The 16,156-nt window shown below is 44.0% G+C and overlaps 1 protein-coding gene across 9 annotated transcripts in view; it reads right to left on the reverse strand.

Annotated features, from left to right (window-relative positions):
* Positions 1–16,156, reverse strand: part of SH3KBP1 (SH3 domain containing kinase binding protein 1) — a 333,390-nt gene that overhangs the window by 23,208 nt on the left and 294,026 nt on the right. For all 9 annotated transcript variants that reach the window (XM_027533395.1, XM_027533394.1, XM_027533396.1 and 6 more), the window contains one exon: positions 11,527–11,612. In XM_027533395.1, the coding sequence (XP_027389196.1) occupies positions 11,527–11,612 (86 nt within the window). The remainder of the gene's footprint in view (positions 1–11,526; positions 11,613–16,156) is intronic.

The raw sequence follows: 16,156 nt of genomic DNA on the forward strand, positions 1-16,156 counted from the left end.
CAGCAGAAGGGATCTGGGAAGGGGGTAGGGTACATCTTCCTGAAGTCTAGCACAGAGAAGTAAAGAGCTTCACGTGCATCCATAGCCAGCAACGTGGGGGGAGGGGGGATGTAACACTTCACTTTTGCATTCTGTTAAAAATTGCTCACTACAGGCCCAAATTTGTCATTGAAAATGATTTAGCAAATAATGTATCTATTAGAAATTGTAGTTATGTTAGTAAATACTAACATATTGTAAACTGGCGCAACCTTTATGTAATGCTGTTTGGCAATATCTGTCACAAAATGTAAATGTGTACACCCTCAGATATTCTGCTTCTAGAAATTAACCCATAGCAATGTTTCTATACATGTAGAATGACATATTCATGAGGCTAGGGGCATTCAGACTGTTTACCAGTGTTCCTCCTAAAATAATTTAAAAAATCTATGTACTCCCTCACACAGGTTAAGTTGACATCTAAATTTTTCACAAATTTTAGTCACACAATTTCTATTATAATATAGAAATTATAATTTACTATATATATTACATAATATAATTTATATATTATAAACATTGATATCTTAAAATATAACTATTGCTGTCTTGAATATATTCAATGTAAATCTGATACCATACCAATTTAACAACCACCATCATCCATTTAAAAAATCATGAATAAGTTCTTCTTTAATGGTTGGAAATTCTGCACCATTCCTTTCCCTTTTTGAATTCATATATCCATCATACTTCCACTGCTGAATTTTATTCTAATGTAGTATGTTTTATGCTTTTGTTAATTTTATCCATTGTTAATTTTTCATCTCTTCCTGCCATATGAACATGTATATAAACTGAAAATAACTTTTTCATTTCCTGAAATCATAAGGCTCTAGGTATAAAAATGACTTTTTTCTGGATTGACCTATCATTATTACTATGAAAATGATCAAAACATATGTATACACATTTTGATAAGGAATTTAATAGCATAACAAGTAGAATTTTATTTGGCATCTCCCTCAATCACTTCATGTGTATTTATATTCAGCTTGATATTGATTCTATTCTTATTTTCCACTTTATAGATATAAGTGCCAAGAAACTCTGTTAACACAAAAATAAGTAGACAGGAATGGAAAGAATTTTGTTATCACAATGTCACTTAATTCTTTGAAGTCCTTCCAAGTTACATACCAAAAATCAGACAGTGGGCTAACATCAAGAACTATTTTTAACTATCTATCAATGAACAACTCAGTGGGTACCTCCTTCAATTTGGATGGAAGCAAGAGGATTAGAAACCAACTGGCTTGTAAATGGATGTGTTTTTTTGGTCCAGTCAATAGAGTCTTTTATTTAATCAAGTCTAACACCAATCTCAGAATTATTTCTGAGTTTCCACCAGAGGTTTTTGTACCCCTGGAGTGGGCAAGAGATTGGCTATACCACATGAGGTGAGAGAGGGCAAATGAGAAAGGGGAGTGAGAAAGGAAAAGCAGCGTGACATCAGGACTCTCAGGAGATGAGTCTGAAGAAGAGTACATAAGAAGACAAGGTGCTATCTGTGGCCTGGGAGATCTCTATGGTCCCCCAAGGTTCATGTTTGCAGATCATTGTCCTAAGGTGATCTTTGCAACATTGCCCAAAATGAACAGGTTACAGTAGAATCACACAATGGAACATCATGCAGCCTTTAAAAATATAAGGTTGATCTATGTGACTTTTGCAGAAAGGTGTCAAACACACATTATTTAGTACAAAAGAACAAGTAAGGACTAGAACTGTATTTCAACATGATAACATTTTAAAAACCTCCATCCAATCACAGAAAGACTTCTAAAAGTGTGTACACCAAGTTAACAGTGATTATCTCAGGAAGAGGCTGAGATTCTAGGGAATTTCCCTAACTTCCTACGTTCTTTCATTTTTTTAAGTGAGCGCCTTTTCCCCTTTGTGGGGTGGGAAAAAGCTGTTTAATATAAAAAGACAACTGAGCAAATCACATATGAAAAGATCTCTGATACAGTTGTCAAAATTTCAGCTGATTTATGTGTTCAAGAACTTTCCTAATTTCTGATAACAGGAGTCATGGTAAGAATGAAGGGTGATATGTGGTTCTCTCTTACTGAACCACAGCTATACCAACTACCACTCTGAAAGAACCTGTTTTGTTTCAGCCACGTCACATCATTAGCTCTAAATTCTACAACAACCCTCTGAGGCAGGTGGGCATTAGTAACTAACCCTGTCATATAGAAGAGGAAAAAGGAGCTCAGAGTCTCTTAACCCAGATTGCGGAGCTAGGAATTCAAATCCAAGTGCCCTTATCTGAAAACCCACGGTCTATGTAACACACCACCACTTTCCTCAGTGGTTCTGTGGGATTATCTTGCCTCCATATAAGGGTTTTCTCTGGTACTCAAACTTATTTTGGATGACAAACATCCCACCTTTTACATTTTTCTGTAAGAATTTTGGTGAAAAAATCATAATGAGTATTTTAAAGGTGAATGAATTTTTAAACTTCATAAAAAGTTCTGCCTAAACTGTTATGCCCTTAATTCTTAATGATTTAAATTTCCAGATGGCCAGCAAATCTCTTATAAGCAAAAATCTTTAGGCCAAAGAAAACCCTGGATGAGAACTCAGAAAGGAGAAAATTGTCAATTCTGGGTTTAAGGAACTAACAGAACTAGAGGAAGTGAGGCAAAGAGACAAATGAAAGAACAAGCTATTTAATCTTACAGAGGATTCAGCGGTTACCAGCAGAGCAGTTTTCTCAACGTCCAGAAAACTCAGCTAAAATAAACAGATTGAGTCAGAAAAATAAGACTACAGGGCTGAACTGGGCCCCTTGAATCAGTTCCTCTAAGCCCCTGGTTTAAGGATAAAAAAAAACAAGCTCCTAAGAGGCTGACACCCTGCTGATGGCTCACTTCAGTGGGATGAGCCGCAGGCAGGCAGAGGGTGCATGTTCTTTGAACAGGGCATTTCTTCTTCAACAGTGGTTAGAGAAAGAGGAGTGGAGGGCAGTCAAAATAGCAAATTCTAATGCACATGTGAAAGAGTATCTCAATGTCCAGAATATGTACTCCAAAGCACATCAAGTGCCAAAATGATGCTGAAAGCAAAACTCGAGGAGGAAGTTCCTCCTGGCTGAAGCACTTGTTCTACTGTGCTGGGCAGAGCTGCTAGAAGGATTGGCAGGCCCCCATACTCCAGTCGTGGGCAAAGGCAGAGGACAGAGGTACTAAGTATTTTAAATGCCCTTACGATTCTGACATTCCATGAGTGATTTTTTTTAAAACAACTGGCAATTATATCTCTATAAAAAATTAAGCTAATTGTTCATTTCTGGGTGCTGAGTTTTTACCCCAGCTTCAATACCTGCCTCTGTCTGGGGCCTTTCATTTGCCCCCACCTGTTTCCTCCTCCTACACCGCATCTCTGCAGACCTGTGCTAGACCAGTAGTTTTCCAAGGTCACTCCCAAGAACTGGTATGCATTCGTAACAACAAAGTTATCTCCAAAGCACACGTCAAGTGCCAAGAAAAAGAAGGTCAACGTGGTGAGTCTCCCAGTAAGCCAAGTATGTTCAATTTTTAAATTGGAGATTATCTCCTACCAGATGATGGCATTTGTTTTTTAAAATGTGCTTCATTAGTCAAATAAAAATGAGCAGTCCTTCAAATTAAAAGGCTTTAGTGGGGGAACTGGGATAAATGAGTCTGTGAAATTCCAAAGATTGTAAACCACCTCGAGAGAAAGGACTCAGGCCTGGAGAGGTGGAGAGTGCCACGATAGGTCATTGGGAAGCTAAATAAAGATCTTCTGACTTGAAACTAGGGCTTGTTGTTCACTGACACCTCACCCTTAGCTTGTCACCACCAGATCCAATTCCCTTCAAATGGGCCCCCCAAGCTTACTCCACAAGAGCTCATCACTTTTGTCACTGAATGAACCAAAGGCAGTGGGAGGCAGAGTGGGCTGAGGTTCCCAGCCTACGCCTTCCCAAGAGTCCATGACTAGAAGGAGTTTGAGAACTCAGCTTTCCTCCTTCATAAAGCATTTGTCCAGAATGCTTTTAGTATGACAAAGGGGTACTTGAGCATGGTTTTCTGGCAAGTTGTGTATCCTTCTGGATATTTACAAGTCAAATGGAAGCCAGACAGGGCTCTGCCAGTCCATGAATCCACAGCCAGTGGGTGGAAGGGCCATCACAGGCCAAGTAAATGCCATGTGCAATCTGAGCGCTGACCGTCACTTGCTCCCTTCTTACCTGAACATTCAGTCGCAGCGCAGAGGCCTCAGTGGGCACACTGTGTATGTAACAGAGGTTACTATATTGTCTCTTTGCTGTGATATAGACTACTTTGAACCTATGGGGTATCCCTTTGCATTTATATTCTTAAAGCTGAAAATGGTCCCAGCATGTAGTGAAAGCAGAGGCGGTGAAGCAGCTGGGCTGAACGAAGAGTGCCAGGCCCTGTCCAGAGAGGGAGGGGAGGGCATAAAGCCCCGGCACACAGGTGGACTTCTGGGGCTGGCTACAAGTCCACACAGCAAGCGGACATTGTGACCCCCTTGCAGCCAAGACCCATCTGAAGGATGCTTGCTGCACACCCAAATGTTCCCCTCTCTCATCTGACCAGTCACTCACTCTTCCTTGGGGCAGGCTGATGGCTGTGGGTGGCTCGGGCAGGAGGGTACTGTTCGTTCTCTGTTTTAGAATAATTCACACTCCCAAATACCTTGCTCCTGGGAGGTTATGCACTGGTTATCATCGTCACCCCCACTTGGCTTTGTTTAACCTCCACCTGTGTCTCTAGAGTATTCACGAAGCTTTTCCTACTAGCACTGTGAATGTTTACTGCTTTCATGCTTATCAGATGTCACGAGGTCAAAGGAGTCTGTGGCACCCATCAAAGCACAAACCTAACAATGCGACAGACTGCCAAAGGCCAGGGTTGCCCTGTGAGGGGGCCAAGCTGGGGGAAGTGAGCACCTCAGTTTTGGTCTGGACTGATGTTTCTAACGGTGAAGATCTGGCAGTGGAACATCTGGGATCAGAGTTGTAGAAGTGCCGAGAAGGACAAGGCCTGCCATCAGCCTGTCTTCTCTAAGATTGGCTGTGAGTCCTAAGAATCTTAGATGTGAGGTCGGGAACCAGGGGAAGAGGTAATACAGGGGGTACCCAGACAGAGAGCCTTTTATGAGCCAAGGCTAAGTCCAGAAGCACGGCATGGAAACCAAAACTGGTCAGAGGGACTGACTAGGTTCAAGACCCACCAATTAGAAGTTCAATCTGTTTCCCTTCCTTGGTATAAAGTGTTCGATCCTAAGTACAATCTCTTTTGCTTTTGTCGTCACACTTGCTTCCCAAATTATCCTGATATGACTTGAAGTTTAATCCTCACTGGTGTCCCCGGATAGGAGCAGAGCTCCGCACATGCAGACCCCACAGCCTCATGTGCAGAGTTGACGGTGACACAGCAGGTATCACATCTTCCTTTCCTCTGTACAGGTCATGCTGGCCACTGTCCTGATCCCAAAGGTCACGTCTGAAGGTCACTGGTAAAGGGACACTGCCTGTCAGAGTGAGCTGGGGCTCTTGAATAAGCTTAGAGATGTGGCTTGCTCACACACAAGTTCAGCCAGGAGACCTTCTGGAACACTCCAAATGTCACTTACGGGGTTCTCTAAGGCAGGCAGGATACAGTATATGTTGTCCTATTAAACCCGAGAAATTGCTCAATGACCTGAAATGCTGCAAGATCCAGTTACTGGACTGGGAGCTCCAAAGGGGGAAATTAAAAATATGAAGGGGAACAAAAAAGAACACAAAAATCAACAGCCCAAAGCTTGGGGACCTAACTCTTCCCCTAAGATCTGTCCAAGAAACCCAAAGAGATGGTTTCTTATGGTAAAAGGCAGAAATTTCAAGTAAGTTAAAATTTTCATCACTTGTTTACAGAGACTTGGGGTCACATTGACAAAAACTTTGTGTTACTGGTCACTATTAAACTGCTTTAAACTATATATAGTCTTCAGCTTTACCACACAAATTTCTAACTTAGCATTGATTAAATTTCATGTTTGTTGTCCTTTTATTTAATGTCCATTTAAACACTGGGTATTAAGTCTTTGGAGAGTAACTAGTCTCAAATATAACACTGTTGTGTATGAAAATTAAATGCAAATTATATTATTTTTTTATAGGGCAAGGAGAAAGAGAATGAGTGTCTTCTCAAAGGTCATGGCAACTTCCTTGGTCCATGTTTAGGTGAATAACTTAAATATATTTAATTTTTGGTATCTAAATGCACCAGGTGCCAAAAGCTCTGAAACCATTTTCACATGACGTTTTATAAAGAATCCCAAGAAGCAAGATGAGCTATTCCAGGACCACAAGGCTGCATTCAACTGAGGGGACACTGTCCTTGGCCCAGCTGTTCCCAACTCACCACCTGGCTTTCTCAACTGTGGCGCTACTGACCCTGGCACCAGATTGGTCTTTGCTGTGGGGGTTGCCCTGTGCATTGCAGAATGTTTAACAGCATCCCTGGTCTCCACCCACTAGATGCCAGTAGCATCCCACTCCCACCGTGTTGTAACAAGCAAAACTGTCTCCAGACATCGCCAAATGTCTCCTGGGGAGAATGGCTGAGAACTGCTGATACAGACCAACTTCATACACAGGAAAATTTGGGCTCTATGGGTCAGGGGGAACTAGGTTCAAATCCAAATCTGCTATTTACCAGGCAGTTAACCTTTCCCAAGTCACTTGACTTTCTTTAGTCCCTGTCCCTTCCTTGTAAAACAAGACATTACACCTCCCTCACAGGGTTGATGATGATGAAAAATATATAAAATATACCAAGCATTTAGTAGGTACCCAGCGACTATTAACTCCTTTTCTCCTCTCCTTTGCTCACTCCCATTGCTATGAGTTCACCACTATAATCTCAGGATGACAGCAGAGGGAGATGAAGAGAGCGAGCATACACTCTTCATTGCCCTGGAGGAATGATTCTAATACCAGGACGTTATACACACAGCTATTTTACTTGGAAGAAACTATCACAAATTGTACCTCAAAGAAGAATCAAAAAGATTATAAAGGCATGTTCTACTATAAAAGATTCTGAGAAAGCACTCCTAGGCTTTCCAAACACTTTGTGACGATTCTATCACATACCTGTATTTATGCCAATGCCCGAGTGGGCCCCAATTTAAGAAAACTGTGGGTCTGCTGAAAAAATACAGGGGGAATCAGCTTCCTCAAGGGAACAGGGGATGGCGTCCATGTAAAGAGGCCAAAGTGGGAAAAGTATGATGAGATTTGAATAGAATGGAAAACAAGAGTCAAAACAAAGAAGTCAAGCAACTGAAGAGGAATGAGAAAGGCTTTTTTTGAAGTCAGTTAATTGCAACTAGATGGCTTAGTTCCCAGGCTGCTTCACACCTGGAGGCCCGTTGCTATGTGCTTTAGTGGGAGAGGAACAGAAAATCTCCGTAGCATTGAAGTGTAACAAGAAATCCCACCATGCCATGGGAACTACAACATACTGCATAATAAAAGTAAATGTTATGGCACTTGACTTTGCGGCCTATAATCTCCCACTCAATCGGAACAGAGATTCTTCCATCAGCAAGAGAAAACTGGACAATTTAATTTTCCTTTCTATTCATGCACAGGCCTGTTTGGAGCTCATCCATGTATTCCTATTATGCTACTTGAAATATGGCCACATAGTTTGATACAAACAATATCTCAAACTGACATCAGCAAGTCAGCTTTGGACCAACTGATTTCATTCCCAATTATCTTGGGCAGACAGATGCTGGTAGCTGCCCACACGAGACCTGAAAAAGCCACCTTCTCTAATTTAATATTATAATAATTTAAAATTATAGCTTTATTAAGAGGAAACACAGATTCATTTATAGCTACCAACAATGATTTCTAATGGGTTTTAAGGCTGTATTCTGTGATTTCACTGCGGCCCACATTTGGACAGCTTCAATTGTCTGAATCACTAACAAAACATTCTGGTACAGATAATTTCCTTCTTGATTCAAAGCAATGAACAGATGCTACAAAAGCAGATATACAAAAGCAGCCCGGAAGAGACCCAGCCCCTCGGCAATGTCCTAATCTTGACAGACCCACCTGCAAAGAACGTTTCTGGATTTGGACCTAAGACACTGCTTAAAATCCTCTCCTCCATTGGCCCTGGTGATGCTGTAAGAGCCCACTTTTCCCTTAGGTGTGGGCTTTGCACCAGGTTTAGTCCTCAGTTCTAGGTCCTTCTTTGTCTTTTCTCATGGTAAGGATTTTACTTATTTTCCTGACTATCACTTTTAAGCAAACAACATGAAAAATTAGCATCTCTGCCTTTCAGCAGCTCATCAAGTGATTTTACATAATTCTGGAAGACAAGGTGAAGAAGCTGAGAGAGACAGTAGTAGTCTTTACAGAGAAAGCAAGTTGAAGCTCAGAGAGTTGGTGTAAATTACAGAAGGTCACCAAGCCAGGAAGCAGCACAATCAACACTCAATCCCAGGTCCTCAGGTGCCCAGCCCTGCCTTCTCATCTCCTGGAAGGTTCTAATCTCCACTGCAATCCCTGCCCACCTCTCTGGCCTCAGCCTCCACCTTCAATCCACATGGAGCACCGATGCGGGATGTCTGACCACATCTCAATGTCAACATGCTTAAATTCATCATGTTTACCCCAAACCAGTTTCTCCTCTGGATATGTTTATTTCAATCCAAGTCACTCCCCCACCTCAGTCAGTCCCCCAACCCTAAAAACCCTCAGAGCTAATAAATCAGTCTCTCCTCCTCCCCACTCCCAAATCTGATCTGCTCTTGAGGACCAATGATCATTCTCTCTCATTGCTGCTCTACAACTATCCCCCTTCTTTCCAATCCTCCTGTGAGCAGCTGGCCTCTGGCTCTCTCTCACTACCTCTCAGGTGAACTATCAACAAACCTGACTCCCTGACACCCATCTACCCTTCATCTGATGGGTTCCACAAAGCTCCACCAGTTATTATCTCAATTTTTAGACTTGATCATGTCACTTCAGTGTCAACCACCCATGGCTCCCACTGCCTATAGAAAAAATGACAAATCCATCCCTCCCAAATTCAGAGCAGCCCTGACTTCCATTTCTGGGTTAGCACCTTGCTCTGTGCCAGGCTGACCGATGCCCAGGATCAGCACTCCCCATGTGACTTTCCTGCCTGCTTCTGCCTTGACTGAAGCGAATTTAACTTCCAGATTCAGGTCAGTCTGTCCCACTTTGCAGAGCCTGCCCTGACATCCTGGACATCATGGAGCAGCTCCAACTCTGATCAGTATTACTTTCTAACACTTAGTTAGCATAGTCAGTGTGACACTTCCCATTTGCTGTCTTGGGGGCCACAACAGACCCAAAGCCCCTGGAAAGTGGGGCCTGTGTACAAGGACCCTGGCATCTGTTGAAATCTTGCACTTGAAGAGTAGATACTCAAGTATTTAGTGGTTGTTGACAAGGCTGCCAATCATTATTTCTGGCAATGCAAATAATATATACATTAAATTATTAGCTTGAGGAATTAGTCTTCTGGGATTAATGTCTTCTTGGAAAAATGAGAGTGAACCAAACATCAGCATCTCTTTCTGGGCTCCCTGATCCATACACAGTATGAAAAGCTTGCATAGGCCAAGCCCCCTCTATCAACGCCCCAGTATTTCCGAACTACATCATCAGACTGAAAATCCTAGGATTCTTATTTTTGCGACAGCCACCTTAGCCATCTCCAGACCCAAAGGAAACAAGGCTTAAAGGCCAATGCCCTTCACAGCAGGGCATAGCCCTGTGCATCCTGGATGTGGGTAACACCTCCTTTCCTGGGGGCTCCCCATGGGACCCTCATTGCCACTTTGCCAATGGGCCAGCCGGCCTTAGCATGGGGCCCAAAGGCTGAACCATAGCAGTGAAACCAGGACTTAATCACGCTCATTCTGATGATTCCTTCTCGTTCACAGCCAATGGCCGCTCTGCTCTTTTCTGCCCTTTAACCAGGTCCAAAGCTGTAGCAGGCCAGTGTTGCTATTATTGTTGCATCAGCCCAAGCTGTCAAAAGCTCCTGGTCACACTTCCTGACCAGGCTTCTCAAAGGCTATGAGAGGATGTAAAAGAGTTTCTGAAACCAGGGCAAGTACTTGTGGTGTTTATGGTCACAACAACGTATCGTACTCCCAGGCTGTCATAAGACCGGACCAGACTGCAGGTCAGCAGTTGCAAAGATGCAACTCGATTAGTAGGTTCAGAATAAAACAGCACCCCAAAAAGAGTAACCCCAGGTGATGAGACTGCTCATGATAGGCGCCCCAGTACCTCTTACAAGGCCTGCTAACTGTCAGCCATTTGTTTCTAAATTGAGCAGCCGATGCAAATCATGCTAGAACCTTCCACTTCAAATCAACCCCTGATAGTGGTTGCCAGAGCTTAGGGAAGGGAAGCGGGGCGGGAGATGTGCTTAGTATTAATAGTTATAAAAAGGCCACAATGAGGGATCCTAGCGGTGATAGAAACGTTCTGCATCTTGACTCTGGTGGTGGATATACAAACCTACACGTGTGACCTAAGCGCAGAGAACTAAACACACACGAGCACTGCTACAACTGAAGAGCCCCATGGGCTGTATCGATGTCAATATCCCGCTGTGACCGTGCACTCTAGTTTCATAAGATGTCACCACTGGAAGACACTGGGCAAAGGGTATGTGGATCTCTCTTCATTGTTTCTTATAATTGTGTGTGAACCTCTATTTCAAAATAAAAAATTTCACTTATAAAAGGCTAATTCCAAAATGTATCCTTCTGGCCATTATGGATACAAATAAAGATGTAAAGATGAAACTAATGTAGTCCCTGAACCCAGACTTCTTCAAAGGGCTATCACCCAAACAGCATGCACTTGACTGCACTCCACCCACGCACACCCCCGCTTCAAGCCCTCGGACTTGTCTACCCACAGGCTCCAGGTACCTTCCCATTTGCCACATGGTGGGATCTTGACCTTAGGAAAACTCATGTTCCAAACTAAGTGGCAATTACTCCACCAAAGCTCATTTTTAACACAAAGTAAAAACACTTAGTGCTGTGTCTACAGTGAATTCTGCCACACGGCATGTCCACCCATTCACCTTTTTACACTAAATACATAAATCGCTGGAAAATATGAATATAAATGCTAATGTCCACTTCTCCAAAAGGTTTATCCATCATTTCTTTTCATTAGACCTCGCAAGGAATTTCTCCGAAGGTCAGGGAGAGTAAAAATCCCAGGCATTCTGCTTTAATGTGGAAACCATCCTCACATCCCTTCCTTAGAAAACTGCAACATCAAAACTGACCAAGGGCTGTTAGCTTCACATTTAAATGGTTGAGTTAGCTGACAGCAGGCCACTGGAAGGGGCAAACCACGCTCTGCAGCTCCTTTCAAGTTTTGCAAAGAGAACGAAGAATGCTCTCCTTACTCACCAATGTCATTGCTGCGATCTGAGAGGTCCTTGTCCAGCATGCCAGGTATCGAGCTGCCCACCAAGTCGATCTTGGCACCGTCACCCCTACATTAAAGACACAAGTCTTTTAATAATCATTTTGTCAGCTTTCTTGCACACAATTTAAGGGGTATGCTGCGCCTGGGGTGGGTCGCACTGTTTCCTGGGAGGGGAACAATGGGAGCCGACAAGCTGTCCAACCACGTGGGCCTTGGTGCAAACCAGCCGATACACTGAAAGCCCTCCTCTCCCACACACATTTTCAAAGATGGCTATTTTAATAACGAATGTTCAGCAAGGCACCTTCAGCCACAAATCCTCCTGCTGGCCCACAGGGTGCGACGCAGGGCCCGCTCCTGCCCCATGGCCAAATAAGCACCAGCGAACGATAACCGGGAGCTTCCCTTTTAAGGAGACAGGAATTTAGCCAGTGCCACTTGTCAAAGGTCGGCTACTTTTAACCTTGAGAAAAAGGGTTTCTGGCCTGGAGCTGAGGCATCAGCCAGGCTGTTGACAGGCACAAGGTGTCAAGTTGAGATCTGGCAGCCTGATGGCTGGCGCTAGGGTGGGGGCCCGTAAAATGAGACAGCTGTTGGGTGGGTGCCCCCAGGCCCGTTGGGACACAAGAGACTTTCCTCTGTATGTGGGCTAGGAGCAGCCCGTTGGGAGGATGTGGACAGGCCTCCAAGATGATGAGAGAAACAGGCCACTCATGCACAGGCAGAAGATTCCTCCAAGTCCCCCCAAAATGGGCAGTTCTGGGGACCCTTTCAGGGACATGAGCCACAAACTAGATTATCCAAGGTCTGTGATGGCAAGTGAAACAGGCAGATCTTTGCTCTTAAAGCAAGAGACTTTGGTCACAACCCCTGTGGTCACCATGTAGCCAAACTACACAGGTAACAGATTCACTCCAGGAGCATTTGTCAAATACCCACCACACTGATGGCTATTGAGTAATGAGAGATACTTGGTAATGAGAGGGCCAAGCCAGGTGGCACCCACTCTGGGGGGGTGTTTCATGGTCTAAATGGGGGAAAGAGACAGACAGAGAGCCCCAAGCACACATGGCATAGGCTGAGTAAGATACAGGGGCATCTCAGTCTTCAGGGAATCAAGAACTGGGTCAGGACAGATACCTGTGGGCAGGCCATAGGCACACAGAGAAGGTGGCCTTATAGTTGGGCCTTGGAGGAAAAGGGAGAAAGGACATGACAGAGCAAGGGCCCAAGGCATCTGGGAGGGAGGCATCTGGCCAGGGAGTCTCAGGGCTGAAGTCTGAGGTCCCCAGAGAGCAGTGAAAGGACAAAGGTTGGCAAAGGTCAGTTGGCAAAGGTCAATGGTGCTGGGCTGAGTTCCATGGGGTTTGGTGTGTCCTGGAGGCAATGGGGATAGAAGAAAGCTGAAGCTGGCAACCCATGAACCTGGAGGTAAGAGGCAGACTTCTGGGTTCCTCACTCAAGAAGAGGTGATGCGGGTGGCATTCAGTGTGACACGCATATCCTTGTGACAGTGGAGAAGGCCCAGGAGAAAGAGGTCAGATTCCCTCAGCTCCCAGATGAACAAGACTGACTCTCAACCTCAAGAGCCCTTGCCAGAAGATGAGCAGAGGTGAGAACTCCACGGGACCAGGGCTAGGCTAGATGGCTTGGTCCCCACCAAGAGGAAAGACAACTTGAGGACTGTGTGAGAGCAGGAGACTGCCTTGCCTCAACCCTCAAGGTTGTGGGACCCCTGGGCCGAGTTTCCACAGGTAACCCCCCCCACACACACACACATCCCCTGGCTACTGAAGCCCAGGTCCCACAAGCACACTCGCCTGGACAGACGCTGAGCCAACTGGAGTGGCAGGATTGAGGACTTTTATTTCAAAACACTTTACTGGCAGGGCTCCTGCATCTGCTAATTTGAATGTGACCTTCTGAATGAAATGTTTTAGAAATACATTTCTTCTCTTAGTAAGAAAGCACTTTCATTTTTAAAAATTCTTGAGGGTTCTTAATCTTGTTACTTGGTAGCTATGGAGCTGGAATGATTTGGGGCTGTCATCTTCCCGATTCCCGGACTAAACTCAAGTCGTGCTCACAGCCAGCCAACTCTGTCCTTTGGGAACACACCAAGGACTAAAACTTACGAGAACACATGTTCTGTCCGGGGAAAGACGTCACTCAGGCAAGGAAGGTCCAGTTAATTCCACTAGCCTTTTTTTCTTTTGGCCAAAGGGGAAGATGATTGGAGGTGACACTGCAGAGACGGTCAGGGCAAAGGTGGGGGTATTGGAGGTGCAGGTGGGGGGAGGAACTTTGTACATCAGTGAACCACGTGTATGTCAGAACAACTCAGCTGTTTCTGAACACGTGGCTTATTCGTGCATTTTGGGAACTGTGAATCTTGTAGCTACCATTTCCCTCTTTGGTCTGACACATGGAAGCTTCCAGTCCAACATGAGCCTCTCCCGAGGGGCCGTGGAACACTCTATGTGCATTACTGTGCTCATCTGATCTTGGGCTGTATTATCTGCCCTTATTTCCACTTTACTGTCACCCTTTTAACTATTTTATTCTTTTATATGCATTTTCGAAAGTTACCTCCAAGCCTTTTGGGACCAGGGCAGGGTAAAAAGTAGTAATTTTTCAGAATGGGGTATATATTCATAGCATTTGAAACATTCATCTGGGGGTCTATGCTAAAGAGATAGTCTGAAATACACAAATGGGTTCTGTGGATCAAGATGTTTCTCACAGCATTATCTATAAAATAGGAAAACTGAAAAGAACTGGAATTTCTCATAAATAGGGGAACAGTTGAAAAACTATGATATTTGATGGACTTTGATATAACCATTAAAACGATATGTATTAAGTAGTTCATGACAACAGGGACAAATGCTTATGTTACAATGTCAACTAAAAAACACGAGTTAAAATTGACATACACCTTACTTCACAGCCACCCACATGCCCTTCTGATATATTAGGAAGAGGGATTTTTTATTTTAAGGCTAGAAGAACATGTATTTAGAATGGCTATTCCTGGGGATTCTGATGGGTGATTTCTAGCACCAGCCCAGCACCTAGTACATGGCAGGAACTCAAAAATACTTGTGGAATGAATGAACATTTGCCTTTTTTTCATGAAATGGGAATGCATTATGTATTTATAAGAATCACACTTTTCCCCAAAAGACATAAAGTTGTACAACATTCAGTATGATCACACCTATGTAAAAGCGATAGAAAACAAACCGAGTCATACATAGGAAAAAGATGGGCAAGAAACAGTTTGAAATGTTAATAGCAGTTGTCTCCAGGATAAGCCTATAGGTGAATTTTTCCTTCCTTTGAAAGTTCACTCTTTTTTTTTTTTTAAAGTTCACTTTCAATAAAAGATGCATACAATTCAGGCAGCTTCTGTTCACTCCCATTTCTCCCCAGTAGTATCATCTAGGTAAAAGACAAGACTGCCTGGCCCCTACCTACAAACTCTCCTTTAAGGATCTCCGGGATCCAGGGGCCTCTGTGATCCCCTGTGACCACACCTGGAACTCACCTGGGAACCAGCTGTGGCAGGGGTGGGTGGGTAGTAGAGTTAGAAAGCCTCCACTGACAGGGCCAGGTGATGAGACGCGTCCGCCCAAAGAAATAGGAAACAGCCCCCGTGAATGACCCCTCCCCAGATTCTAAAGTGCCTGCCATATTCTGACAGGAAGGAGACTGGGACACCGCCATCTCTAAATGAGCTCTGATCCCTCATGCTAAGAGCAGACACAGGCTTTCAGCTGAAATTATCTTCTACACAGGGCCAGAAGCAAGCCTATTTTGAAAACACAGTAGGTGCAGTTTAAAAAAGGTGCTGATCCTTCCAAGTAGGGAAGCTGCAGCTGGTGTTTTGACAGTGTTCAGACTGTGGGTGTGGAAGCGTTTTACAATGTCTATTTGTAAATGCCTTTCACTGTATTTATAGATGCTTACAACAAAGCTAATGAATTTCAGTTCTGAAAAATAGCAGAATTTCTGAAATTCTCCAAAGCACATGTTTGGAGCGGCTGACACCCAATGAGGCTGCAGCCCTCCATGGTCCCCGTTCTCCTCCAGTCTGCCCAACACATGGGCACCATTTTGGCAAAAAGGATGTTACTAAATTCAACAAAAGAGGAAAGAGCTCATCCTTTTGTAGTTTACTAGCTCCCGTGAGGATTATTTTTTATGGTGAGTTTCTATGCCCATGGCTGTTAAATAAAAGGAGAAAATAGAAGAAAGCAGGCATATCCCCACATAGCCAACAATGTCGGAATGTGACCCTCACTCAACTCTGATTTTTAAACCAAAATAATGTTATTTTTCTTGTATTTCTTCAGCGGATTTGATTATGGACACTTAAAACACGTGACTTGGGTAGGCAACTAGCAACCAAGAGTCTCCATGCTTTGCTGGCCAGGGACCTGAAATCGCAGGGAATGGGCTGACCAGCCCAAGGACATCCGGCAGGATTAAGTGTAACCCACAATCCCAGAGAACTAACAGCAGTACCACACTTGAGTGGCTGCCTACCATGAACCTGGCATGAAGATGAGATCCTTCCATGTAAGATTCAACTGCCCCAACTGTCCC

This window comes from Bos indicus x Bos taurus, chromosome X (assembly GCF_003369695.1).
Source record: "Bos indicus x Bos taurus breed Angus x Brahman F1 hybrid chromosome X, Bos_hybrid_MaternalHap_v2.0, whole genome shotgun sequence".
NCBI lineage: Eukaryota > Metazoa > Chordata > Mammalia > Artiodactyla > Bovidae > Bos > Bos indicus x Bos taurus.